This window comes from Panthera pardus, unplaced genomic scaffold, assembly GCF_024362965.1.
Source record: "Panthera pardus isolate Hobbes unplaced genomic scaffold, ASM2436296v1 HiC_scaffold_3, whole genome shotgun sequence".
In the NCBI taxonomy this organism is placed as follows: Eukaryota; Metazoa; Chordata; class Mammalia; order Carnivora; family Felidae; genus Panthera; species Panthera pardus.
In genome coordinates this window covers 14,029,557-14,057,452 of record NW_026526876.1, presented here as the reverse complement: position 1 = coordinate 14,057,452, position 27,896 = coordinate 14,029,557, and the positions used below count along the sequence as shown (strand labels likewise).

The following is a 27,896-nucleotide window of genomic DNA, read 5'->3' as shown; positions in this document are numbered from 1 at the left end:
CTCGGGCCCCACAACCCCCTAGACCAGGCCCTGTAAAGACCTCACAGACCAGTCGCCCCGGCAACACAAACGACAGTTTAGGAGTCCCCAGGGCCACGCAGCAAGGCTGGCTTCGGCTCCGCTCACCGGGGGAAGGGGGAGAGTGGGCTCCCTGTGGTGCCTACAGCACGGGGGTGGGCTCCAGGCCTGGTCCTCCGGCCCTGGGTCCACACGGCCTTTGGGACACCATCTGCTCCACGCTCACGGTCCCATGTCACCTTCCCTCTGTGTGGTCCTTGAGGTGGGCATCGCTCTCTCCATCACACTACTGCCATCTTGGCAAACCGGGGGCCTCTCCTGGGCCCCGCACCACCAGGCCGCCCGGCCGGCCTCTCCACACTGCCTGCACCCTGGCTTGGGCCTGGATGCCGCAAGGGCCGGGACGGGGGTGCCTGGGCGCACCTGGCCACTCAATGGCACTGACGCCCCCGCCTGCCACTCGCCCAGCCTGGGCCACCCTGGGAGAGGTACCGGGCGCGGGGCTGCGGGCTGCCTGAGTCGGGGGGCCGTGCTGGGCTCCTGGCACCAGGAATCAGAGAAGGGTAACTAGATCCGGCCGAGGATCTGGCGGCGGCTGCGGGCGGAGGGCTGCGATCGGGTTGCGGCCCCGCTGCGACTTTCCATCAGGCGGCTTTCTCTGCATCGGGAAGGAGCCGGGCTGGGCTGGAGAGTCTGTGCAGTGGGTCCGGGGGCCCTGAGGTGGGAGACACGTGGGAGAGAGGCCAAGAGGCGCGGGGGGGCCGGGAGGCGGGGCACAGGGCCCGAGGCGTGGGCCTGGGCGGCCGCCAGAAGACAACAGGGAGGTGGGCGGCCCTGGGCGGGCGGAGCTCTCCAGCCGTGCAGGCCCCGGGGCTCCGGCCGCTCACTCGTGAAGTCCAGGAGTGGCTGAAATCCAAGCTGGGGTAACGAAAGGCAGCCGCTGTCCCTAAGCCGGCACAGCTCTGATCCGCCCTCCCACCCGCCCTCCGCTGCCCGCGGGCCATGTGAGAACGGCCCCGGGGGCCCCGCAGACGCTGGTCAGAGGGCAGCGGGTCCATGACGCCGGCCAGGCCTCCGGGAGAACTCGGGGGCCGTGAGCACGCAGAGAGAGCTTCCCGGGCCCCTCGGGGGCGGGGGGGCGCCGAGGGCCAGCCCCGAAGATGCCCACCAACGGCCTGCACCAGGTGCTGAAGATCCAGTTCGGCCTGGTCAACGACACCGACCGCTACCTGACAGCCGAGAGCTTCGGCTTCAAGGTCAACGCCTCGGCACCCAGCCTCAAGCGGAAGCAGATGTGGGTGCTGGAGCCTGACCCGGGGCAGGGCCCGGCCGTGCTGTTCCGCAGCAGCCACCTGGGCCGCTACCTGTCAGCCGAGGAGGACGGGCGCGTGGCCTGCGAGGCGGAGCGGCCGGGTCGTGACTGCCGCTTCCTGGTCCTGCCGCAGCCCGACGGGCGCTGGGTGCTGCGGTCGGAGCCCCACGGCCGCTTCTTCGGTGGCACCGAGGACCGGCTGTCCTGCTTCGCCACGGCCATCTCCCCGGCCGAGCTGTGGACCGTACACCTGGCCATCCACCCGCAGGCTCACCTGCTGAGCGTCAGCCGGAGGCGCTACGTGCACCTGTGCCCGCAGGAGGACGAGATGGTGGCGGACAGCAACACGCCGTGGGGCGTGGGCGCGCTCATCACCCTCATCTTCCAGAACCGGCAGTACTGCCTCAGGTCCTGTGACAGCCGCTACCTGCGCAGCGACGGCCGCCTCGTGTGGGAGCCCGAGCCCCGAGCCCGCTACACGCTGGAGTTCAAGGCGGGCAAGCTGGCCTTCAAGGACTGTGATGGCCGCTACCTGGCGCCCGTGGGCCCCACTGCCACGCTTAGGGCGGGTCGCAACTCGAGGCCCGGCAAGGACGAGCTCTTCGACCTGGAGGAGAGTCACCCGCAGGTGGTGCTGGTGGCCGCCAACCGCCGCTACGTGTCCGTGCGGCAAGGTAACGTGGGTGCGACCGGGCCGGCCACTCTGACCTCAGCGTGGGGGCTCGCTTGGGGCAGTGGCATCGTGTCCGCGCGGGTGGCGATGAACGGTGGCAGTGCACGGGGCAGGGGCGCACCTTGGGCCGCGTGTGGGCGGAGGGCCGCTGGCTGCAGAGCCAGAAGGCGGGGGTCCCTCTCGGGACCACTGAGCCCTGGGCGTGCTGGGCAGCGGCTCGAGTGGGGGACGGGCAGTGCCCAGCAGGAGGCGGGCAAGGCCCAGGCCGGCTGCTGGGAGGGGCAGGGGGCTGCCCCCGCTGTCCCCACCCACCCCTTCTCTTCCACCACTCCATTTTCTGAACTTTACAGGAAATTGGGGAGGGGGCTGAGGAAAGGGCCAGGAGCCAGCAGGAGCGGAGTGGGCGGAGCTCCGGTGGCCACACCACCCGTGGCTGACCAGTGGGGATCCTCCACCAACCCAGGGGTGGAATGAGGAGGGACCTTGGGGTCCCTCCAGTCTGGTGCCCGCCTCCCCCCCCCACCCCCCACCGCCGGGGCCTGGGCTTCTTGGTGGAAGGCACGGTGTCTGCCCGGTGGGTGCAGCCTGGTTCTCTGCATCCTGGATCATCGCTCACCTGCCTCGTGTGCCCAAGGGGCCTTTCCACATGTGATCACACACCTACGGGGTGAACACGGGCAACTGCTGCTTCCTTGAGAAGAAGCTGAGGTTCCAGAGTGGCTGGGCCCAGGCCGGCAGTCATGGCTGGCCCTACTTGGGCTCCTGGGTGTGTGCACCCTGACCTGGCCCCTGGTCCCGCTGGCAGAGGCCCAGCCACTAGCCCCCTGGTGGTGGGGGGGGGGGGGGGGACAGCCTTGCTGTGGCTGTGGGGGCCCTGCCTGGAGTCAGGGTTCCCAAGACCAGTCCTGTGTGGGGACGGTCATCCGGCAAACCCCTCCCGCAGGCCTGTCTGGACCGTGGCCAGGTCGCGGGGCACAACGGAGGACAGTCAGCCCTTGTCCTTCCCAGCACAGGCCCTACAGTCCAGCCGCACGGCTCTCTGGCCTGCGGGAAGGCCCCTGTGGTTGGTTCGTCAGCAAAATGCAGCCAGTGGTGTGAAGGGCTTCCTCTGCGAGGGTCAGAGGAGGTGTTGGACACAAAGGCGGCTGTGCGTGTTCAGCTGGCGAGCAGGGCCGCGGTGGCACTGGAGGTGGCAACAGGGACAGTGCTGGTGGCGGTGGTGCCTTCTGGACTGTTCTCCTGTCTCGGGACCACCGTGCACCTGCCTGTCCCTTTCCCGGGGGAATCCCCTACTAAGGGCAAGCTCTGCCTTCCAGGGTAGAAGCCGGACACGCCCCACGTTCGCCTGCTCGGTCCTTTGCAATAAGCCTGAGGGCATATGACCTGCCCCCCACCCCCCATGTTCAGATGCTGACCTGGCAGCCAGTGGCCTGTGGGGGGACACGGGGGCTGCCGAGGCAGCCGGAGCTGCAGGTTCTACCGAGTGCTGGTGGCTTCATCCCAATGCTGTTGCCGGCCGGGCAGCCCCAAACCCGTCTTCCTCCCCATGGGGTGTCTGGGAGCACCCCACTGGCCTGCACGATCTTCTTTTACCTCCGTCAACCAGAGCCTGCTTGTTTCTGCTGCTTCCACCGCTGGCCTTCAGTGACACAGTGTGGCTAACAGAAATATGGTCCCAAATGGCTCAAGGACACGAAGTATCTTATATGAGTGCAAGTCTGGAGGCCCCGGGGTCGTGGGGTCGCAGGCAGGACACCACTGCCTGCCCAGTGGCGTCATCAAAGCCCTTTGCTCGCTTCTTATGGGGCCGCTCTCCTGGAACAGCTCCGACATTGAGCTGGTGCCCTCGTGGTCACAAGACGGCTGCTGACAACAGCCGTGTGAGCTGGAGCCCCTCGGCCGCGGTCTGTCTGGAGGGGTGTGTGACCGGAGATGCCCAGGACGCTGGCCTCAGAGGTGGCAGTGGCGTGCAGCCCCGGCCGAAGCCCACAGCGCCCACGGGCACTGGACACTGTCAGCACTGCTGATGGGACGGTGGCGGTGGAGACAGACCCCGCTTTGGAGGGACGGCCTTGGGAGCCGGGCAAGGACCCCAGGTCTCACCCTCTCTAGCACAGGCCCTGCCTGGCGCCCGCCCCACCTTCCTGGGGACAGGCTTGGACAGGATCTGGCCCTGACCCTCAGGCCCCCATTCCCTCCGGCCCCACCAGCTGGACACGCTGGAGGCCAGCCTCGTCCGGAGCTCTATGATGTGTCACATCACTGGAAACAGGGGCGTGGTTCATGGGAACATACCAGGGAGGCTCCGGTGCCTGCCCTCTCCCCCCACCCCGCCCCGGCATGAATGTCCCGTGTCCCCCTTCCAGGAATCCCAGGCAGAGCCTCAGATAGTCTTGCCCTCCCTCAAGGCTCCTGGGAGACCACACATGTGAAAGGGGGGCTGGGGAGGTGACAGGGGGGCCAGCCTCCGCTCAGTGGACCCCAGGCCCCAGCTGTGTGTCCTGGGCGATGGCTTGAGGAAGAAAGGGACCCCACTGTGCCCACCCAGTGGCTTAGAGTGAGTTATAAATAGAGGCTGGTGTAAGGCTTGGGTCGAGAGGGCAGAGGCAAGCTGATTACCTGACGATTAGCAGAGGCAGGGGATTTGCCGGCACGGAAGGGCCCGGCTCCCGGGGCTGTGGCGGGAGCTGGGCCAAGGACCTTCAGGGAACCAGACGTGGAGATCTGCAGTGAGCCCACATGGCCATGGGGGCCCCCGCCCTCCGAGAAGTGCCTTCCAAGTCTTAATTCCAAAGGGTTCTGGATGGGAGCCCCTCTGTCTCCAGCGTTGCCCCCAAGCATGCTTTTCCCCACCTTTCCGCTCCCACCCCCCGACCCAGGGAGAGGCGTGAGGGGCTTCCCATATCCTCCCTCCAGGGGTCAACGTCTCAGCCAACCAAGACGAGGAACTGCATCATGAGACCTTCCTGATGCAAATTGACCAGGAGACAAAGAAGTGTACCTTCTATTCCAGCACGGGGGGCTACTGGACCCTGGTCACCCATGGGGGCATCCAGGCCACGGCCACACAAGTGTGAGTGTGTCCCCATCTCTGCAGCACCTTCACTTCCACATCTGCCACCATCACCACCTCCACCACCACCTCCGTCACCACCATCACCTCCATCACCTCCGTCACAACTGTCACCATCACCATCACCTCCACCGTCACCTCCATCACCACCACTATTGTCACCACCACCACCACTGTCACCACCATCACCTCCACCACCTCCGTCACCATCACAACTGTCACCATCACCACCATCACCTCCACCTCTGTCACAACTGTCACCATCACCACCATCACCTCCACCTCCGTCACCACCATCACCAGCACCATTACATCACCCCCATCTCCAGATCCATCACCACCGCTGTCACCTCATCTGCACCAGGAGGACCACTGGAACGAATGCCCACTGGGGTGAGGGGCAGCTCCTAGTGGTGGTGGGTGTGCCAGAAGAAGGCCAGTGTCTCCCCCTGGGGGGGTTGGTCCCGGACCTGAGGGGGACGGGGAAGCCTGACCCTGAGCTCCCAATGTCTTGCTGCTCCGAGGGGACCATGCCCTGCCTTTTCCAGCTCGGCCAGCACCATGTTTGAGGTGGAGTGGCGCGGCCGGCGGGTGGCACTCAAGGCTAGCAATGGGCGCTACGTGTGCATGAAGAAGAATGGGCAGCTGGCGGCCACCAGCGATTTTGTGGGTGAGCACTCCTCACCCGTCCTGGGGAAAGAGGGCTGGGCTCTCTGCGCAGAGACCCCGGTCCCTACTGAGAACCCGTTCCTGCCCCCTGCATCACTGCTGCCACAGCGCTTGGTACAGTCATCCTTGCTGGTCCAGAAGAGCGCTCGGGACACCAGGGAGCAGTCGGAGCCCAGAGCGCCCTCATCTCCACCGTACATGTCATGTGGGGGGACCTGGGGCTCAGTGGCCGCGGGCCCCTTGCCAAGGTCACCAGTGGCCGTGGCCCACGGGGCCCACAAGAGGCGCCAAGAGTCCGGGGCCCTTTACGTGCCCCGCCCACCTCACCCAACCCGGGAAGGCGGCAGGCGCGGGGCCACCCCTCAGCCCCCCACTCCGCCCACCAGGTGAGGACGAGGAGTTCGTTCTCAAGCTCATCAACCGCCCCATCCTCGTGCTGCGGGGCCTGGACGGCTTCGTCTGCCACCGTCGTGGCTCCAACCAGCTGGACACCAACCGCTCGGTCTACGACGTCTTCCGCCTGAGCTTCAGCGACGGCGCCTACCACATCCGAGGTGCGGATCCGGACGGGAGTCGGGGGCGGGGGGCGGGGGCGCGGCGATCGGAAGGGCCCGACAGGACCCCCGCCGACCGCGTCCCCCGCCCCCAGGCCGTGGCGGCGGCTTCTGGTACACCGGCAGCCACGGCAGCGTGTGCAGCGACGGCGAGCGCGCCGAGGACTTCCTCTTCGAGTTCCGCGAGCGCGGCCGCCTGGCCATCCGCGCCCGGAGCGGCAAGTACCTGCGCGGCGGCGCCTCGGGGCTGCTGCGCGCGGACGCGGACGCTCCCGCCGGGGTCGCGCTCTGGGAGTACTGAGCGGGCGGCCGGCCGGCCTGTCCCCCATTAAACCGTGTCTGTGTCGCAGCGGCCGGCGGGCTCCGTGGCGCCACCGGGCGGGGAGGGGTGTACGCGGAGGGTCTGCGCCTCGGCCCCGGGGGTCGTTCGGCCTCCCCATCCCTCCGCGCCGGAGACCCAGGGTCGGGGAGCTGGGCCGGGAGGGGGGTCCGGCCGACGGCACACCACCCCTCCCGACCAGGGCAGGGACAGCCCGGACCTTCTCTGGCTCCACCTTGGTTTCCCCCCCAACCCCCACCAGCTGCTGTCGCGTGTTGGCCACACAGCTGCTCCCCAACACCCAGGGAGAAGAGCCCCCCTTCCACCCGGCGGGTCGGGGTGGGGCTGCCTGGTCCGAGACCCCCGCGTGTTGCAGCTTGCAGGGGCTTCGGGGTGAGGTGTCTGCTCACACTGTTCTCCCCAGGGGCAGGGTTTTAGAAAGCCCTGGAAGCAAAAGTGACCCCACCCATCCCAAGCAGGGCTGTGTCTGGCTAACCCTGGGGAGAGAGCCCCTCTCAGGCCCTGCACCCACTTGGTTGCTACCAGGCCAGGAAGGGGGCTCCAGGCCTCCTATTCCCAGGGCGCCCCCCCCCCCCTCACAGACCCTGAGCCTGGGCACCTGCAGGCTGGGCTCCCTGTGGCCAGGCCGGATACCAGGACAAAGTCTGTGGTTCACCAGCCAGCACCCAGAACCCCCAGCCCTCCAGGACCCCCACCCAGGCCGATTCCCCTTGGATGGGCTGGGTGACCTAGGCCATGAGGTGAGAGCCTAGGGGGAGAAGTAGAACCTGGGGGCTGGGGGAAGGGGTAGTACACGGCCAGGTGGCCTAGAGCCTGAAGGGAGGGGAGACAGCAGACGCCCTGCCACGAGGCCTACATCCCTCTCCAGACCCTGGGCAGCCCCTGCCCCTGCCCCTGCCCTTGCCCCTGCCTGGGGGCCCAAAGCCCCACCCTCTCCCCCAGTGAGTCCAGCCAGTGTGGGCCAGTTGGGACTGGGGCACTTTGGGGAGGGGGTTCAGGGCAGGGGGTGCAGAGTGGATGTGCTGGACCAGAGAGGGGAGGAAGGGAACCCCTTTCCCTCCCCTCCCAGGCCCCTCCTGGGCCTGGCCTGCTCCTGGCCTCACCGCCCTCCCCCTGCCTTGAGTACAAGGAAGGGTGGGACCCAAGTGGGTCCTTTCGTCCAAGGTGGCTGAGTTAACCCTTTTAAGACCACACACCAGAGCCTAGGGGAGGCAGAGGCAAGAAGCCACGGCCTGCGCTGCCCCCTGGTGGCATCCAGGGCAGGAGAATTGGGGGGCTCATCTACGCAGGGCTCACCCCGTGCAAGAAGGCAACAGGCCTGCGTTTGCAGGAAAAGACACCCTCGGGGGTCCTCCAGCTCCCGTTTATTGACCTCTGCCAGAGAGTACACTTGGCCCCAGGCACCTGCTGAATGGAGCCCACACAGCGGCTGCAGGCGGCAAGCAGGGAAGGTGCCTGGGTCACCGGGAGGGGCCAGCTGGGGTGGCAGTAAGGGTGTCTCGGCACCCCCAGTCCGAGAAACGGACTGGAGCAGGTGGAGGACGGTCTCGGGTGGCTCGGAGACGTGCGCGGGGGACGAGAACCACAGGCAACAGAGACGACGGCTGAGGGACACCCGGTGCTCATCCCGGGCGTTCCATCCCGGACAGGGCGCCGAGAGGGCACCCGGGAACACGAGACTCCCCAAGCACCCGGCTGGGCTGAGGTCGGTCCCCTGGCCTGTGTCCCATTTGCCATCAGCCCCCTGCAGATCTCCGCCAATCCACGAAGGTTCTACACAGTCCCCTTCTCTCTGCGACGTGTATTCTCCTTTTCCGGAGACTGCGTGGTCTGCCCGCCCCCGCCCCCGCCCCCACCCCACCCCACCAGGGGCATCCAGCCAGCAGAAGCGCTTTCCCGCCACTGCTGCTTCTCCATCCCTGCCTGGAAGGCCCAGTGCTCAGGCCTCCCAAGGGCGACCCTTGTGAAGGGCCCAGCGGGACGGAGTGGGGGTGGGGAGCTGTACGCTGGGGACCAGGGACAGCCAAGCAAATGCCAGGTGCTGGGGTGGCGGTCCCAGCACTGCTCTTTCCACACACTTGCGTGCCCACCACCTCAGTCACTCCTCCTCCTGCCCTGGAGCAGCCTCCAGTGTGGGGTCCGTGGGGCGACCACCCACTCTCCCGGGCTCTGACTGGAGCCCCCCACTGGCCCCTCTCCCTCCCCAGAGATGTCCTCGGTTCTCCCTGGGAGGGACTCGCGTGCCCTGAAGGCCGGGTGGCCACTTCACCCCAGTGCTGGGGACTCCCTACTGGCCCCCAGGACCACGGAGAGGCCAATGCGGGGTTCACCCAAGCATACCTGGGGGAGGCCCAGAAATCCCGGTCAAAGCTGCCACCCAACTGAGGAAGAGGGCAAGCAGAAATAAAACACAGCTGAAGCCAAGGCAGCTCGACAAACAGCGGACGTGTCTTGCAGCAGGGGGTGCCTCAAAGACCCCATGCGCACAGAAGAGCACCACGTCACAGTCCAAAGGAGGGTCACCCTCCCCAAATGCTAAATGTGCCAGCACCAGAATGGGAATCAAGCCGGGCCATTGCCCAGGCTGAGGGAGGCAGCTGGGGGGCTGCAGCCCACCCCGAGGGACCCTGCAAACAATGCACAGTGCCCGGTGCTGAGTGCGGCCTCGGATGGGAGAATCTCCCGGGGGAGTGCTCCAGCCCCTGGGAGCGTCCTCCCAGCCGGTGAGCTCAGCGGCTGCAGAGAAGCAGGGCTGACGGGCCCACAGGTGGACGAAAGGGTCTGTGGGTGGGTGAGTGGGCAGCCCACCCTACGTCACACCCAGAAACTTCCTCCGGGGCCTGGGCAGGCCACGTGGCAATGCCACCGTTCTGGGGTCCAGACCCCGTTTCCGGCGGAGGGGACTTCGCTGATCCAGCTTCCAGTGCTCCAGGGCAGAGACCGCCCAGCAGGACCAGGTGCAGCGGGGGCGAAAGGAAGCTGTCGAAGGGAAAGGTGGGACCTGGGGCGTCTCGGGCCGTCTGGGGCCAGGCAGGCGGGGAACAGGAACAGGGCCCAGTGGCCCGCAGGGCAGACCCCAGAGACCTGGCACTTCACACCCCACCTCCTCCGAGCACCCGCCCCCCCAGAGCAGCCAGGAGCCCTGCGTCCCGTATGCACCCCTCCCCCACATCTAGAGAGAGGGTCGGGGGCTGGAAGCGGTCCTTTCTCCATTGAAGACCCAAGGCCCCCGAGTCGTGGGAGGTCCGAGGAAGGCCCAGAAGGGGCCTGGAGGCTCACCCGGAGGGACATCACACCAGGAGGAGGCTGGGGCTGCGCAGCTGCTGGTACACCTGCAGGAGTCGCTCCGCCGTGGTCCGTGAGCCGGCCTCATCGTCTGTGCTCAGCCGGTCCCGCAGGGTCTGCACCTCCCGCAGCAGCGTCTGCGGGGTGGGGAGGGGGGAATGGGCAGCACTCAGACTCCCCACCTCCCTGCTGGGCACAGCCCCGGCCCCTCTGGGGGAGGCCCATCCTACTTGGGAGGGCAGTCCCCACTCCCCAGGTGGCGGGCTGTGAGTCCTGGCAGGCTCCACTGTGCTGGGGACACCTGAGGCCTGTGCATGTCCCCAGAGGAGCCCAGCCAGGTCCCGCGCTTGCTGGCCAGGCTGGGGGGAGGCCCAGATGAGGGACCTCACCTCGTGGTTGACCTGGATCTGGTGGAGATACTGAACACGGAGGTCGGGTGGGCTGGAGCTCTGGGCAGCCTGTTCCACAACCATCCTCTGGTGGGGGGACAAGGGGCAGGTGGTTGGAGAGGACACTTCCCACCTCCCATCTGGAGGGGGTGCCTGGGGCCCCATCACCTCCGAGGGCCCCTCTGCATTGCCTGCTGCAGCCCCAGCAGGTTACTTGGAAGGAACGTCCTTCTCGCTCCCCGTTCCTCTGCTGCCCACTCCCTCCCTCGTCCTCACAGAGCCCTTCTCTCCTCCTTGGCGTCAGGGACTGGCGCCCGCTGCCCTCGCGGGGGCCACCCAACCTGCCCCATTTGCTTTCTGGGGAAACCCAGGCAGCTCCTGGGAGCTCAGATCCAAGCCCCCAGACAGGCTCGGGCGGCGAGGCCCCACAGCCTCTGCGGCAAAGCACTGACATCCGGCAGGAGATGCCGGCCCGTGGCAGCCGCTGCAGGAAGACCATGTGGGGGGGGGGGGGGGGCGGTGGCAACCGTTACGTGGACCACGGTGTCAGCCGACAGGACAGACCGTGGCCTGCAGTCCGCCTGAATGTTCCTGTCAAGGGAGCGTCTGCAGCTCCCTGTTAGGAGCCAAACCTGCCCCCAGATCCATACGTGGAAGCTGCCCCCAGCAGCTCAGCACATGACTGTCCTCTGAGCTGTGGTCTTTGCCAACGAACAAGGGAAGAGGAGGCCACGTGGGTGGGCCCTAAACCGACGTGAGCGGCGTCCTCGTAAGAAGCGTGCAGACGTGCACAGAGGACAGCCGCGGAAAGACACAGGAGAACACGGCTGTCTGTGCACCACGGAGGCCTCGGCCTCCAGCACGCAATTCCTGCCGTTCGTGCCCAGGCTGTGGTTGTCGTGGCACCTGGACACGAACGTCCCCTCCCTGCCGGTGGTCGGGTCAGCACGCTCCTTCCCGAGCGCCACGTTAAGCGTCAACCTCCTGGCTGCCGTGCTTGGCATGTCTGGAGACGGCCTGGCAGGAGCGAAAGGACGGTCGAAGAGGCCCCTCTCTGGGCACAGGGAACAAGAACCAATCCGGGGGCTGGTGTCCCCACCAGGCCCACACCCCTCTGACAGCTCGACACACTCGGGACTAGATCCCTGAGCTACATGTGCCACGGTGGGCACATGTGCCATCAGTGTTGCGTGGGGGGACCGCTGGGGTCACAGGCTCCTGAGTAGTGCCCACCTGCCTGGGCTGGTGAGGGCTCCTGGGTCCCCAGGGGGCACTGGAGAGTCTAGACCACCACCACTCAGGTCCTCGTCAAAGCCTAAACACCAAGACCGCGGGTTCTCTGATTCCCAGGTCTGGGATGGGGCCTGGGAATGTGCTCTGGTAAGTTCCAGGGGGAGGCTGGTTCCAGAGCCATACCGCAGAGCTGTCACCATCACTGCAGACCCCTCTATGACTGTCAAGGCCTCGTTCAGAACAAGTGGGAGGAGACAGGCCGGCCAACCTCGGAGCCAGAGCTCTGTCCCGCCAAGGGCACCAGGTGGGAGGTTTCGTTTGGAACCCGAAGACAGCAATGTGACAGCTCATCCCATGCCAGGTGGCAAAGCGGGCCCCAAAGGCGTGTGAGAGGTTGGCCGTCACTCCTGCTTTCTTGGCAGAGACGTGGAGGCTCAGAGTGTAGGCACCTTGTCCCAGGACCCACGTTCGGGGCATCTCGCCAGGGCACGGCCTCTCGGCACAGCCAGGCAAGTTGGGAGGCCTGCACGTGAGCGTGACAGGTAGCACACGGACCGTCCTCTTTTGACGCAGTGCCCATGTGGGTTCGCGGCCGCGCTGGGGGGCCGCTGGCACACCAGATGGCGGTGCGTTACTGAAGCGTCATCAGCAAAGCTGCCCTACTCACCCCTCAGCTGCCCACAGCTCACCTGCACGACACGAACACGCACAAGCAAAGAGGAGGGAGGATCGTCCCGCAACACCCACGCAGGCAGCCACGGTCCGCCACAGTCCCATGTTCCCACCACCGCACTCCGACCTCCCGAGCAGGCCCGTGTACCTGCAGACGCCCGATGACAGCATGGTGTGCCTGGCACAGATTGGCCAGAGAGGAGCTCTCCACTTGGATCTCCACGGCCTGCATGGGCCCTGCCGCGCACAGGTGGGTCACCGTCACCTGCAAAGCACGAGGAGCCTCGCTGTCCACGCACCGCCCTGCCCCACCCCGAGGGGCAACTCTCAGAGGGCCCCAACTCCCCAGTCTGGGCCGCCCCTCTGCAGCCTGGAAGCGGAGAGGTGCGGGAGGGCTCCCGGGCCTGGGCCTCCCCACCTGCTAACTTGTACCTGAGAGCCCGCCACCTGCACCCGACCAGCAGCGTCCCGTTGGGAACTGCCGCCCAGAAGGCGTCCCGCTCCCGTGGGACGGACACTCACGGCTCCCGTGGGACGGACTACAGCCACGGCACTCACTCTACAATGCGGTGACTCTGTGCCCACTCCACCGTGGACAGCCCACACCGGGCATCCCGGGTCACCCGGCAGCAAGGTCAGGGTTTCAGAAGTGAAACTGGGAGGGGACCGGGTGCCCAAAGTCAGCCAAGTGCCCCCAGGAAGTTCTGGGCACACCGAGCTCAGGGTGAAGCCCTGGCACAGCACGGGCAGGCCGGAGGCCAGGACGTGCTGCCTCGCTCCCCACGCAGGACCCAACGGCCCAGGGGCGGAGCCACTGTCCTGGAAGTTCTTCCTTCCGCAGCCTGGGATGTGCTGGGTTGGGAGTGCTCACCAGGCCGACTATCCGGCCCTTCCCACCACCTGGGGAGCCACCGTCAGGGCCCGGAATCGGCCCAGGGATATGCCAACCCAGGCACGCTGATCTGGCCTGAAAGGCTGTGCAGTGGGCGGCCCGCCACCTCAGGGACAGGTGTCTTGGCAGCGTGGGCCACTGTGTGAGCCTCCAACGCTGGATTGTGAGAGTCTGCTGGACGCGACCCCAGGCCTGCCACCGGGAGCATCTTGGGAGGGAAGGTGTGTGCGAGAAGCGTGCTGGCAGTTGGTTCCGGGGTCTCAGCGCCCCTGTAGGGCAGGGGTTTGGTGGTTCAGGGCCTGGGGTCAGTGGGGTCCCGGAGTACACACTGTCGCCAAGCAATGCTGGGGCACCTGGCCACGAATTCCAGCAGTGCGTGGGCCCGTCCCCACAGGGGCCTGAAACGTGAGGTCCACGCTGCCACTGGCCCCGCGAAGGCTGTTCCGGCACAAGCGTGCGTCGGGCGGTGCACGTCAGAAACCTCCGGAAGGTTGGCCCCAATACCCTGATTCCTCTCAAGCAGCCCAGAGATGCTGGGGGCTCTTAGACGCCGCTCTGAAAACCACCACTATCGACACGACTTCCCCAGAGAGCTGACCCCTGGCTTGCCTCTCGGACGACAAGGTGGAGGTCAGTGCCGTCGGGGGCCACTCCCCGGACGGAGGACAGCAGTCGGGCCCTCACGACGTCCAGGGCGCTGTTCTCGGCAAGCAGCCACTGCAGGGTGGCACAGCCCAGGGACACGCCTGCTGGAGAGAGGCACCGCAGGGAGCTCGCACAGGTCCTGGAAGAGGCGGGAGCCCCGCGTCCACAGGCAGGAGCCAGGCCGTCAGCGACACCAACCTGGCTGACCGTCCCCCAGGGCGGCCCTCAGAAGCCCTGCCGACACCTTGATGGTGGCCACCGACGGGGGCGGGAACTTGGCCCGCAGGGAAGCGGGTCCGGCCGGCTCGCCGCCCAGCCCGAGGCGCGCTCCCAAGAAGGTGTCCACGGGGTCGTCAGCGGGGCTGCGCGGGCTGGGGGCCTGCATGGGGGGCGCGGCCAGGCCAGGAAAGCGTAGGCACTGGAGCACGTCCACGGTGTGCTCGCTCAGGGGCAGGCAGACGCCGTCTTGCTCAGGCAACATGTCGGGGGGGCACCCTTGCGAGGAGGGGTCCTCGGAAGAGTCTGGGGGGGCGAGGGCCCCGCCCACAACCTCCCGGAGGCTGTAGTGGAGCGCACAGGACACCGTCACAGGCAGGTCCGGCGCGCCGTCCTCACCGGGACCCAGGGGCAGCGTCACCTCCCGCTGGTCGCCGGGGCCCAGCCGGTCCACGGGGATGGTGTAGGTGGCGGCCGAGCCGGCCGAGTCTGGGTCTGAGGCGCGGGAGCGGGGACGCACCTGCACACACCAAGTCCAGCCCCGGTCCAGACTGAAGCCGCTGCCATTCTGCAGCCGGCAGGTGGCCGTCAGCACGTCCTGCAGCTGCGCGCGGCTCCAGGCTGGTGGCAGTGGTACACGAGATGGGCCTGGGGCCCTCGCGGCTCGCCAGCAGGACGCAGCTCACGTTCATGGCTTCATTGAGGCACACGAGGGCCCGGTTGCGCTGGTCAACTGCCTTCTTCAGAGAAGACACCCTGGAAAGAACGAACACGGCACCTCGGGGACGGGAGAGGAAGCACGGGGGTGGGTGCCGCGTCCCCTCCTCCCAGGCCTGGAAGACACCAGGACCCGGCCCCGTGACGTGCGTCCAGAGAGGAGCGGGGGCCTGCCTCGGGGAGGCTCGCCGGCCCCACCGCTACCGGAGCCCTTTTGAAGGTGCCCCCAGCTGTCTAACTGAAGCCCGGCTCTGAGGCAGCAGGACCACAGGGGACAGAGGCTGAAGCTGACGGAACCCCACTCGGCGGGCCTGGCCTAGTCCACCAGGCTCATGGCCACGGCCAACCTCATCGGGGCCACATGGCCCAGGTGGTGCCACAGCAGGGCTGGCCTCTCCGCTGCGCTCCCGGCCATGTCCTGAGCTGGCCCCTCTGCTCCTCCGCAGCAGTGCTGTGACAGCCGAGGGGGACAGCAGGCACGACGGAACGGCCTTAAGCGACAGGGGCCCGGAGCCTACAGACCGTCACCCCGGGCCACACAGAAAGGCGGGTCAGAGGACGAAGCCGCTGGGGCCTTTGCTGAGACGGGGGGGCTGAGACCTCCGAGGAGAGGGGACCCCTGGGGGAGAGCTGAGGCGTCGGCACAGAGAGTCTCCCCGATGGCAGGGAAGACGCGCGAGCAGGGCCCAGGACGCGGCGGACGTCCCTCCCGACCTCCGGGATGGGACACGACGCGGCATCTGGGGCTCTCATTGGGGTCAGGGGCAGAGCGACAGGCCTGGCCCGAACCGCCACCGCCACCCAGGATGTTGTCCCCCCCGAAGGATACCAACCCCCAAGGACACGGCACTGGCCTCCACCCGGGCGACAGGCAGCCCAGCCGCTCACCTCTCAGAGACGGTGCCAATTCCGGAGAGCAGCTCTTTAATTTTCTGGCCAGTGTTCACCACTGTCGCTCTGGCGGGGCAGGGCGCCTCAGAGCTCAGGTCCAGGCTACAGGTCATCAGGCGGCCCCTGGCAGACAGGGCCAGGAGCCTGGTGCCACCTGAGGATGGGCACCCACGGGGCCTGGTCAACAGGCGAGAAGGGGCAAATGGCTGGAGGCACGGCACAAATGGGGCCAGAAACCAGGACCCAGGCGAGAGAGGGGGTCCTGGCGACGGCCCTGAAGAGATGCCGGATGACCAAAGGGCCCTGGATGTGGGCGGGGGGGGCAGAGCCACTGCCCACATCCACCTCACGCACGCGGTGTGCGGGGCCACCGAGTCAGCCCGGTGCGGCTCTACCTTCGACGGGCCACACATGGCAGAGCTGCCTCCAGACCGAAGGGTGCCGCACACGCCCCTCGTCCTCACTCCGCACTCGCCGGGGCCTCCCCAGAAGCCGGCTCTCTCTAGCACCCGTTCCGTCCCCTCCCCCACCCCCGGGCTCCTGGGGAGCCTCCAGGAGACAGGCTCCACCTCCTGCGACTTGGCCGCTGGTCCCCCAAGCCCGATGCCGCGGAGGCCCCGGGCCCCGGCCCGAGCTGCAGCAGCCAGAAGGGTGAGGCACAGAGCACGCCCAGGCCGAGCCGCTGCTGGGCGCAGCCATCCACACGACCCTCTCCCTGCGGTACGGACACTGGTGAGAACCGTCCACCCTGGCGTCACAGGCCTCGTGCACCACGTTAACGAGAGCGCACACTTCGCTAACCGCAGCGCCGGGCCGACGCGGCAAAAACCCTCTGCGGCTCTATCTGGGGAAAACACGGGGGCAGAGTTCCGGGGCGCCGCCCGCACCGGGGCACAGGAGGCTGGCCAGCAGGCCACACGGGAAGCAGGGCAGGCGCCTCCCACCTTCCAAAAACACCACCTGCCCCTCCTTGGCCACCCACCGCAGGAGACCCGTAGGTCACCCAGGTGCAGACCCCACCCGGGCGAGCGGCCGGCTGCCGCCGCGGCCCCCACGGGCCACACGCGACCAGACACCCTGTGACCCGAAGGAAAACAAGTACCGACCCCCAGGCTACTCCAGGCAAGGAAACACCTGCCTGTCAGGTTTACGAAAGGCGCGAAGGAGACGGAGAGGGGAGGACGGGCCAGGTCGCAGGAGAGAAGACAGCCACGCGGAAAATTCCACCCCCCGCCACGACAGGCTCTGGTTTTCCAGGTTTAAGCCGCTGCTCGTACCTTCAGGTACCTCGGACAGCACGGAGAGCGTGACGACGCTGCACACGCTGACGCTGGCTGGACACAGCAGAGAGGGCAGGCTTCCCGGGCCCCTGTCAGGCTGCACGGGGTCCTGCGGGGCACCTCCCCGAGCCAGGTCCACGACACACAGGTCCGAGGGGGTGCTGTGGTACACACGGCTGCCTCCGCCACAGGCTGCACACAGCACAGGCCCCGGGAGCCGGTACTCCTGCAGCTCCGGCACCGGATCCCCCGCCTCATCCCAGCTGGCCTTGACGGCCAGCACCCGGCCGTGGCGACCCAGCGCCACTAGGCAGTCTGGGTGTGTGTCCTCCACGTTCTCGCCCGAGGACTCTGTCCTCAAAGCTCCGATGGAAACAACGGGTTCCTCCAGGTGATGGAGAATCTTGACAAGGGCCTTTGGGTCACCAGGGGCCAACCTGGAGGTGACCAGAGTCTTCAAGACCACGCAGCAGAGCTGGCCATCAGGGAGACCACAGAGGATCACAGGTGATTCCAAGAGGGAGGCGTCAACTCCAAAGAGCAGCCCAAAGAGGGCCCGTTCCAGCGTGAAGCCCCCAGAGCCCGGCATACGGCCACACAGCCCGCTGCAGCCCGGTGGTGACACACAGCACAGCACTGGGAGGAAGCGGGGGGCTGTGGGCTCCCCAAGGCTCCCAGCCAGAGGGCTGGAAGTGGACAACTCCACCTCGCCGATCTGGCCTGGGGGCCTGGCGTCCTCCCCTGGACGGTGACACCGGAACAGCTGTACCTTCCACTGGGCAGGGCCCTGTGCCAGGGTGACCAGTACGTCATCGAGCACAACGAAAGCACACAGTGTGGCGTCAGGGAGGATGCAGGCATCTGGGTCCACGGGGATCACGGGGCAAGGGGGCTCACCGTCCTCACTGTCCTCATCATTCTTGTCGCTGTCATCCCCGTCATCTTGGCTCACAGACCTTCAAGAACCAGGGGACTGTTGATCAGAACGTTCGTAAGCTCTCTTCCCGACAAACCGCCAGTGAGCACACGGGGCACAGAGTCTCCACGGGGAGTGACCTTGGTGAGGGGGTTACAGCCCCTCAGCAGTGGGCAGAAGGCCCCCCAGGGAGCAGCTGGTCTGCCCCACTACCTCCCACCTGCCCGCGGACTGTTCTGACCAGTCACCCAGGGACACACGCGACGGATGTATCCAGGCTTCCAGAAACGGGATGCCAAAAGAAAATTCTCATCAGTGCAGAACCGTAAGAGCCCCCGGGGCCTAGGCTCTGAATCGCGGCCCCCACCTTTTTAAGTCCTAAACCAGCAACGAGCTGCCTGTGTCCAGCCTCTGTACTGGTACCTGGGTGAGGCCTAACTCCTCAACATCGGTCCCCCCCAACTGACTCGGGGTTCAGGGTGCCTTGGCTGTGACTGCTAACCACAGGGGCCCACCTAAAAGGTGTGTCACAGCAGAGGGGACAAGGTCCTACCTCAAGCTGCACATTCTACAGCCTAGACCTCATTTAGTAAGGGTTCTCCTCCAGCAGGAGCCTGCTAGAGAATGTAGACGCTGGGGGCTGGGGGCACCCAAGACTTCAGAGCCGGCCCCGGGGCCCAGCAGCCCTACAGGGCTGGTGGGTGCTCACTCTGAACCTAATCCAGGGGGCAAGCAGAAGGTACAGGTCGCAGCAGGCACAGAAGCGTGTTTGAGAAGACAGAGGAGGGAGGCCACGGTCCCAGACGACCACAGTCCACCTGAGACCATGTCAGCCTCCGCCATGAGGGCTGCCCAGTGACCCCTCTTCACCTGCTCGCCCGGTCCAACGACACGCAGTAGACGCCTTTCTGGGCGCACAACACGTAGAGCACCCCGCGGAGGGCCGAGAGCTCCAGGTGCCACACCCGACCAGGAAACCTGAAGACGGCCTGGACATCGGAGGGAAAGAGGCGTCAGGCCGGCCGCGAGAAGGACCGAGGGGAGGCGGAGAGCGGCACCCAGTCCTCACACAAGCTCCTCAAAAGCGCCGGCCCCTCCCAAAGAACCAGGACCCCCCACGTCCAAGTCTCCTCACCCTCGGAACCCTGTCCCCTCGCCCCGCCCCCGCGCCCCGGGTGGCCTGTCCCCCATGTCCTCCCCCGACCCCGGGCTCCAGACACCCGATTCCTCCCCGCATTCCCCGTCCGGGACCCCCGCCAACCCCTCCGCCCGAGAGCCCACCACCACTCCCCGCCCCTCCCGGGCCTGAGGCCCCCGCCCGGCGCTCACGGTCAGCAGATTCCCCGCCTGGTCGTAGACGTAGACGAGCTCGCTCCCGGTGGACACGAAGATCTCGGCGCCGCGGCACAGCACGCGGGGCTTGCCCGCCGCCAGGCCCCCGAGCGGGCAGCGGAAGCCCGCCAAGTACTGGACCCGCGGCGCGAAGCCGGCCATGGTGCCGGCGGAGGCTCGGGGGGCGGGGCGCTTTACGGCCGCCCACGTGGCGGCGCGACCTCCGCCGTAAAGCGGTCCGGACGGGGGCGGGGCGCGGGGGCGGGGCGCGGGGCGCGGGGGCGGATCCGCGCCGGGTGCCGGGTCCCAGTTTGGGTGGCAGGCGGAGGCCCCGCCCCTGCGAGGAAACTAGTGGGCACAGCGGTTTGGCAAAGGGCCCGCGTGTGTAAAGCCAAACGCGGGGAACCCCAGGGAATCCCGCCCGTGCGCCGCGCGGCCCCAGGCGCCCTCGAAGCGGGGAACGCCGCGGCACCTCCCACGCCGGTGCGGTGCCTCGGGGCTGGTCGGCCGGGACCGAAGTCGCGTCGCGCCTCCCCCGTACGCCGTAGAGCCAGGCAGGGGCCTGAACCCCGGGGAGGGGGTGGGGGTGGGGGGCCGGGGCCAGCGTACCGCCTCCTCTGGGCAGACGGTCCGCTCCTAAAGCGATTTTGTGGGGTTCCGGGGAGCGGTTGGACTTCTTGGAGGAGTCCAGGGCTCCCGCAGCCCGGGCGTTCCAGGCCCGAGGACGGGTCACCTCCCTCTGAGCCCACCCCAACCCCAGGGTTTGAGCTAAACATGGACAGAGGTGCCCCTCCCTCCGATCCTGGCCACGAGTCGTTCAGGGTGTGTATTAGTTTGGCTGGACAATGGGGGCAAAGGATCATGAAGAGGAGGGTATGGCTAACCAGAAATCGGTTTGGGGGTGAGGTGAAGCCAGGGCGAGACACCTCTCGTCCCCACCACCCTGGCTGCCCCTCTCTCTCCACATTCCCTGGGGCTTTGGAAGTGCTCACCAGAGAAGAGCCAAGAGCTCTCTCCTCTGGATGAGTCAGGAGGCCCCGAGAGTCCCTGAAAGGTGCCTGCAGACGGGAAGGTCAAATACATGCCACTCCTTGCCAACGGGAAAATCTCCAAAGTCAGAGACCCAGGAGTGAGCGAGGCACCTGCGGGGTGCAGCCTAGCACAGTACGTTGAAGGGGCCAGCGGCCAACCGTTCCCAGGGCGTGGAAGTTAAACTGACCTCACCGAGGCTGCCGTGTCTGCCAACACGCACAGCCGGTGGCAGTTCTAATTGGCCTTGCTGAGGCGGGCACCCCCCCCCCCCCCCGCCCCAGGGCAGTGGACAGCCACCGCTCCACGGTTTCCGGGTACTGGGTTGAACACAACGTGAACGTGACCCTCGCAGTCTGTCGTTCACCATTTTTGATCCCAGGTGAAGTCTGGGCTGGAAAGAGATCACGGCCTGAGCTGCAGTTGGACTGAGCCACCCAGGTGCCCCATAAGCCTTCATAATTGGGAAGCGGGGGCAGGCTCCTTTCCTGTGCCCAGGGCCCAAGGCCCGTCTGCCGGTCTGACCACTATCCCTCTTGAACTACCTGCTCATATCAGCTCCCATCCCAGTCCTCCCAGGCTGTTCCCCAACACCGAGGAGCTGTCCTAGAGAAGATGAGCACGTGGGGAGGTGGGTCTAGGAGGTGGGTTGAGCTGGGCAGGACTTCCCACCCCCCCCACCCCCCCAGGTCTGGCCTGGACGGCCAGACCCTCGGCTGGCCAGGACGACCCTGCAGGCGCTGTTGGGCCAGGTCACTCCTCTGTCCCTCTCCCTCTGCTCAGGAGGCCTAGCAGGATCCTGGCCCCAAGCCGGGGAAGCCCACACTGTGATGTGAGGATTTATGAGCAATGCCCTATATAGACAGAGGGGGGCCCTGGGTGCTGACCCCTGGAGTTTACAGACACGAGCGTAGGGCTGAAGGCCAGCAGCCTCTCGTGGGTGTGCAAGGTGCATGCTCGCGCCAGTGCTCTCTATGCCAAATCTGGGGGCAGTTCAATCTTCCTAAGGTCCGATGACACTGCCAGCCCGGGGGGCGAATCCCTGGTGGGTGCAGGGCGGCAGCGGGCCCCGTCGGGCCCCCTCACAGGCAGCACGTCCCCTCTGCTTGGCTTCCTGAGGTGGGGGTGGCTCCCCTCAGATCCAGCAAGTCCAGCATTCTGAGGCGCCCCAAGGGCCGGGTATGGCAGTGACCCCAACTCGGAGGCCGTGGCTGGTAGTGTGAACCGCACGCTGCCTGGAGCGGCCAGGCCCAGAGGCACCTAGGGCCCCCGACGTCAGCAGGTGCCGTTTTCTATATACTTGTCCAGGGAGCAATGAGTCACGTGGCCCAAGGACCGGGTGGTGCAGAAAGGTGTGCGTGTGAAGGCGGGCGCCTGAACCCCAAGAGGGAGTGCCTCCTGGCCGCCGTCACGCGACGATTCAGGACAGGCAGCCTGTCGCCTCCCGGCTTGACACCCCTACACCTGCGCAGTGGAGGGGCTTCCAGACTGCGTCCTTCACCTGCTGCCCGGCACCAGCAGCTGTCCCCAGACAGGGAGACCTGGGAGCAGCCACGTGGCTGACAGGCAGGGAAGCGCCCGAGGGAGGCCACGCTCTCCTCTTCCACCGGATGACCCATCGCAAGTCGGTGCCGGGGAGCCCGGGCAGGGGAGAGGGCTCCATACGAGGACAGTGACGAGCGGAGAAAAGCGAAGTCACACGACAGGAAGCAGACTCCGACGCAACCTGCAGACAGAAGCTCGGCGCGCAGGGAGAGGCCCCGGGGCCCGGGATGACAAACGGGGAGCCCACGAGTCGCTTCAGGCGTTTTATTAGTTTCCCGGCAGGGCCGGAGTCCAGGTAACGCTAACGCGAACCCAACTGACGCCCACCTGTGAGCCCCAAGCGGAGCTGGAGCGTGAGCACCAGAAGCGGACCGGTCAGAGGAGGCCGGGGCGGCCAGCTGTGTGCACCTGGGCGGGGGAGCACGCGGTCGCCCCTCGCCTGGTGACGAGAGAGGGTGTGCGCGCACGAGGGCAAGGAGGATGCAGGCGGGGCTGGGGGACCCTCCCCGGGGCAAGAGGAGGTGGCTGCACTGCCCACGGCTAAGGCCTCTGGCAGGGCGCCCCCCCCCCCCCCCCCCGCATGCTGAGCTGAGTCTATCTATTCGGACGATGAAGTAAAGTGCGTTACTGAACAAAGAGTGACTTAAAACCAGAAGCAGGGAAGTCACAACACTTTTCCTTCGGCTCAGAGACAGAAGGAAACGAGTTCTGCATCTGCCAGAACTTCAGAGTGAGGAGACTGTTGGCTGAAGAGAGACGGAAAGCAGCAGGTGGGTGAAGGCGACACCAGGAGAACCGGCGGGGGCGGGCCCGGGAGACACACAGGCTGAGCACGGGGTCCCCCGCAGCCTCGCGTCGGATCACAGCGGCCAGACGACACGGGGCCACGCTGGCGGGGACTCTGTGGTTCAGGCCGGCCGCTCCGCACCTCTCCCGCCACCCCCACCCCCCACCGATGGCTCTGAGGCCAGACCCACCCCAACTGGCCCCTGGCCTGGAGAGCAGACAAGTCTCGTGTGCCCCACGCCCGGCGGACTCAGAGGTTCCGGGCACAGCCCTTGCCACAAAAGCAGCCAACACTCAGAGAACGGGGCTCTCTGTCCACAGTGCCACGGGTAAGGGAGGGTCACACAGGCCCGCCTCCCACCCCCGGGGCAGAGACATGAAGTCCTCAGCACGGTCTGCGTCCGGGCCGGCCTCTCGGCATCGTGCAGCGAAGAGACGTGGCCGGCATTAAGGCAAAGAGGCATCAGGGTGCCGCCCACAAGTCCCCGGGGACCCCAGAGCACACGTGCAAGGTCTGACCTCGACCCCTGGCAGCGGCCCTCCCTACAGGCCGGCCCCTGCTCTCTCACGCAGGCCTGCCGCAACGGCCACACGCCACGCAGGCGGCTGGGGGCCGGCAGGGCAGTGGGAGGAAACGGTGTACAGGGCAAAGCGGGTCCTGGACAACCCAGCTCGCCCCACGCAGGCCTGGTCCGAGGCCTCGGGGCGGGGTGGGGGGAGGCGATCCTCGGCGGAGCCACCGCCGCCCTCCTGCTGGTCCACCGAGTCCGCAGCTGTGGCGGCTGTGTGGCTTGGCAGAAGAGTCTCAGGCACTGAGGTTTACTTCCAAGAACTGACTGTGGGTTCCCGTCCACCCTCGCCCACCCTGTGCCCACCCTGTGCCCGCTCCCAGGGACTCGGTATGGGAGGGCAGGAAGTGGAAACTAGTCTCTCTCACTCCCCTTTTATGTTGTTTTTACCTTAAAAAGAAATAAATAAAAGTCTTCCGGGCAGAAATCACTGATAACTGTTATTACAACCAACGCAGACTTTAAAAAGCCCCACCTGGATGTCTGGTGAGAGCGAGAAGGGTGGGCAGCAAACTAAGCCGCAGATCAAGCAAACGGTGGGTCGGCGAGCCCGGTCCTGCTCACGTTCCGCCAGACGGCGGCTGCTGGCAGGGGAGGAAGAGGCCTCACGGGCAGGGTCTGCCCAGAGCGACAGGTACGGTGGCCACCAAAAACCCCCAACTGGAACCACGGGAGGGGCAAGAACAAAAAGCATCCAAAGGGAAGGGAAGAGAAAGCTGGATGGTGGCAGTAAGGCCTCGGCGTCCCTCCCAACCCCAGGTGACGATTCCGAGGCGCCAGGGGCCTTCCATCACCTCGGAGGCCGGCGCGGGGCGTCTGGGGGGGGGGGGGGGGAGACCACCGTGCCGCTCCGCTAGGAGGCTGCTGCCAGCCCACAGAGCGCCAGGCTGGCTCTCCCTCCACAGAAGCCTGGTGCTGAGAAGCTTCGTGGGTCGGAGACCCCAGGGCAGCCCCCCTGCCCCGCCCTTCAGGGCTGCCCACCGCGGGGCGACGGTTGCAATGATCCCGGCTGCAGAGAGAGGCTGCGGTGGGCCGAGTCCTGCCAGCAGGGGCCGGGGGCCCTAGGTCCTAGGGAGGCTACACATCTCGCAGTGGCCGGTGCCCGGCTGGTTCATGAAGGTGCAGTGCTGACAGGCCCACATGGCGGCCGTGGCAGCGTGCGTGGAGCCGCCCACGGCTCCATACTCCTGGAGGCCTGGAAGCTGCACTCCGACCGTGCCTGTGGGGGGAGAGAAACGGCCACTCGTCGTGGTTCGTCGGTAGCGGGTGGGGCGTGGCGGGACGCCCCACCCGCCCCAGAGCTCTCCTGCACCGCCCCCAGAGCAAATGGGGGCTCGCAAAGAAAGCACTACAGGTAGGGACGGCCTGGGTGCCAGGACCCCCGCTGCGAGTCCCCTGCTCGCACACAGGACCCCGCTAAATACACGACACCGTTGCCCTCAGAACCCGAAGCCGTCACCCGTGACCAACTCTACCCCACCGCCACCCTCCTCGTGTGCCGTGTCCGTGGCGCCCTCCTTCCTCCTGCTGCGTGTGGGCTCTTTGTGAGAACACCGGTGCTGGCTACCCACTTCCCTGGCGATGGCCATCTGGGTCGTTGACGGTTCCGAGCCATTATCAACAAAGCTGCCGTCAACATGCTTGCACGCACCTCCGCGTGGGCCCGTGTTTTCACGTCTCGGGTGAAAACCTAGGAGCAGGCTCGCCGGATCCCAGAGGAAGTGACCGTTTACAAAACGCGGCCAGACGGCTCTCCCGTCCTCACCAGCGTGGGCGAACCCGCGAGCACGTAACACTGCCAGTTTCTCGTCTCAGCCACTCTGCCGAATGGGTAGCGGTCTCTTGTTTATTGCACTTTGCGTTTCCCTGACGACTAACGATGGTGACCGTCGCCGTTACCTCTTTCTGTGAAATGTCTCGCCCGGTTGTTGTTTTTTTAAATTCGAGGATGGGTGACGTACAACTTTCTATTAGTTTGGGTGCCCAACACGGTGGCTCGCCGGTCCTGTACGTTACCCAGTGCTCCCCCCACGTTATCACAACATCCCTGACCGTTCCCCGTGCTGTGCTGGTCAACCCCGTGCCCAGTCTCTCTGGGCATTCCTGGGCTGACGCTGAGGGCCCCGGAATATTCAAGCTGTTGCCATCCACATTCCCGTGTGAAGGATTCAAACGGAACGGTGCCGGCGTGGGGGCCACGGGTACCAGAGACTTACACCAGGGGCTGAGCGCCGCTGGCTGGCACCAGACCGCCGTCCTCCCGAGGACACGAGGCTGCAGGCCTACATTTTCGGGAATTTGGTGGCAAGACCTTGTCCTCTGCCTCAGAATATACGAGCAGTGTTTCAGAACGCCAGGGCAAGAGTAAAGGCACGTGGAGCCGGCCGCGTCACTGGTCCGTCAGAATCGTATAGGAAAAAACCTGACGAGCAGCGCAGCACAACAAATACTAGGCCCTTCGGGCCCCCGATCCCCCGGGGACCTTAGCGTCAAGAGAGAACAAGAGCTCTCCACCTGGGTGCCCTCACAGCGGAGACTCCACTGGCTCTAAGATCTACCCACTGCACTGAGCCAACGCTACAGACACCCCCTATGTGTATTTGCCAAGCCGTGTGAGGAGGGCATTCCAGAGCTGCTCAAAGCCACGGGGCAAAGGGCTGCACCGCGGCCACCACTCTCAGTGCTCGGCCGGACGGCTCGGCCACAGCGTAGCACCTGCCCGGAAGGAACCACAGACGGAAGGCTCTCCCGGGGCAGCGTGCCGACTCAGGTTCTGAGACACAGATCCCCACATTCTCTTCGGAACACTTTCCCTCCTTATCCATCGAGAAAGTTCGGAGGACCGGCAGAAAGGAGGGGAAAAAGAAAAGGCTGACACCAAAGGGTTCTGACCTTTCGGCACTTACGTGAATGTGAGGTTTCCGTGCATCTAAAATAAGGGCTTTCGAATTGCTCCTAAGACGCTGGAGCTTAGCAGATCCCCCATGTACCTGTGGGTGCGTGCACGGAACTGTATCCCAACGATCCGGGTGACCTTTACAGCACGCACGTTACAGCAACGAGAAGGTCCATGTCGTGTGATGGCCCGGGACACCCGTCGGGGCGCACCGGGGGGTCCGGCTCCCAGGACATAAGCAGCTTCGCCTAGGCTCTAGCGCTAGGAGTATGAGAGCAGGACCCTCGGGACTGAGGAAAGGGAGGACACTTACTGCAGAGCTGCTCGATGGTGGCCCACTGTTCGGATTTCTTCCACGTCTGCGCGAGCTCCTCATTTCTGGTCCTCACAGCCTCCAGCAACAAGCTGATGCTGTCCTGCAAGAACCCAAAACCGAAGGCTCCAACCGGCTTTGCCTATGGTGGGCACACTCCGCTTAATAGGCTGCTTCCTATTAACCATATGTTGGGAAACCTCAAGACACTCTTCAAAGGGAATGTAAAGAACCTCCCAGGCCGTCACCATGAAACAGAATACCACATACCTAGGTCTATACATCCACGTGCTGAATTTTAGTGCTAAAATTTAAGTTCTTCCCAAATAGCCCTAACGTGCTGCTCTCTGTCCTAAGCCAACCAGCGCTCTCAGCCACCGGACACTGAAGCTCACATTCCTTACCCTGAGGGCTCGGATGCACAGACAGGCGCCTGTGGCCGTGGGGTCCACCCTCCACCCTCACGCTTCTCCCTGGAGGCTCTCTACCTTCTCAACCAAGTCTGTAAAAATGCTCTCTAGATCCCAGGCCTCCAGGGTCAACGTGCAGAGAATTAAAATAGTTTATACATTGAGAATCTATAAGAGAGTTTTGGGGGCTCTCAGGAGCTCCCCGGAAAAATGTTTTCCAGCAGGTAACCGCCAAACAGTACGTGTTTACTGGCGAGGAGGCCGTGGTGTGAAGAGCCCAGGCTTTCGTCACCTGTCCAACCGGACCGGCAGTGGCTACACTTGGGGCCGGGGGGGCCACTCTCTGGGTTTAACAAGGCAGGCAAAGAAAGCCAGTGGGGAGTCTCGGGGTGCCTGATATCAAATACCAGAAGTGGGCAGTTCGGGGACAAAATACAGACACAAGATAAACCCAGCAGGACCCGAGAACGGCTATAGGCCACCTGACATAGGAGAACAGTGGGGAGGGAGGGGCATCTCCTCTCCTCTCTGTCACCTGCAGGGAATGTGTTGAGTCAGTGGCTCAGAAAGAATTCGTCCCCCTCTCTCTGGTGTTTCCTTGGGTCTCCGACAGAAAGAAGGCACAAGATAAGTAGGGGCCTCCTGGCTGGACCCACTGACCACCGCCTACCGCCCCCTACCCCCGCAATGCTCAGATGGCAGCCAGTGTCGGTGACAGACGCCCTCTTCTCCCTGACGGCATGCCTTAAAAATGCCAACTATGCAGCTGTGCACTCAGGGTCTGGACGCTGGCCAACCTTCTGGGCCTAGGTGATAAAACCAAAGCTGATTCAGGAGGAGGCAAGAGATCAGTAAGAAGCAGAGGCTAGGATTCCAAAACCGTTAGGACAGAAATTATGTAAATGGTTGATCTCTAAAGCTCCACGCTAGAGGACACAGAGCTCACTATTGTCTGCTTCCCACGGGATTATAACAAACGAAGCTGTCCTCCATCACGGGGGGGGGGGGGGGGGGGCAGACACTTAAAACAAGTTGTTTCAGTGCAAATGCTTCGTGTCAAAAATCCATCATTCTACCGGCAAGCCCCTTGTGAAAAGCCACCGCCTGCAGGACGTAAGGGGGACTGCGACCCGGCTTCCCAGCCACGCTCTGGCTTGAGAGGAAAAGCAGCGTCTCTTTATAGCCAATCCCGCCCGAGGACTACAAAGCCAGGTGCTCGGCGGGCGCGCACACGCAGGCCG

The 27,896-nt window shown here is 65.6% G+C and overlaps 3 protein-coding genes and 1 long non-coding RNA gene across 5 annotated transcripts in view; 2 read left to right on the top strand and 2 right to left on the bottom strand.

The window, feature by feature from the left end:
* LOC128774165 (uncharacterized) overlaps nt 1-20,654 on the top strand; it is a 31,877-nt gene extending 11,223 nt beyond the window's left edge. The window contains exon 3 of the long non-coding RNA XR_008418575.1: nt 20,643-20,654. This is a non-coding gene — a long non-coding RNA (uncharacterized LOC128774165). The remainder of the gene's footprint in view (nt 1-20,642) is intronic.
* FSCN2 (fascin actin-bundling protein 2, retinal) lies at nt 857-6,648 on the top strand. Its single transcript, XM_019465936.2, has 5 exons — nt 857-2,004; nt 4,920-5,076; nt 5,625-5,746; nt 6,132-6,299; nt 6,395-6,648. Exons 1-5 carry the CDS (start codon nt 1,179-1,181, stop codon nt 6,598-6,600), a joined length of 1,479 nt encoding a protein of 492 aa, XP_019321481.1. The 5' UTR covers nt 857-1,178; the 3' UTR covers nt 6,601-6,648.
* FAAP100 (FA core complex associated protein 100) lies at nt 9,066-19,324 on the bottom strand. The gene is given in 11 exon segments (XM_053892283.1): nt 9,066-9,618; nt 9,919-10,061; nt 10,314-10,400; nt 12,367-12,483; nt 13,720-13,856; nt 13,954-14,590; nt 14,592-14,727; nt 15,577-15,733; nt 16,857-17,815; nt 18,646-18,764; nt 19,105-19,324. Coding segments are annotated over 10 exon segments (2,646 nt in total). The 5' UTR covers nt 19,270-19,324; the 3' UTR covers nt 9,066-9,618; nt 9,919-9,929.
* A 1,276-nt stretch (nt 20,655-21,930) lies between the features above and the next one.
* Nucleotides 21,931-27,896, bottom strand: part of NPLOC4 (NPL4 homolog, ubiquitin recognition factor) — a 59,760-nt gene continuing 53,794 nt past the window's right edge. For both annotated transcript variants that reach the window (XM_053892285.1, XM_053892284.1), the window contains 2 exons: nt 26,246-26,348; nt 21,931-24,255 (listed from right to left, as the gene is read on the bottom strand). In XM_053892285.1, coding sequence (XP_053748260.1) covers nt 24,098-24,255; nt 26,246-26,348 — 261 coding nt within the window. In that variant the 3' untranslated portion in view covers nt 21,931-24,097. The remainder of the gene's footprint in view (nt 24,256-26,245; nt 26,349-27,896) is intronic.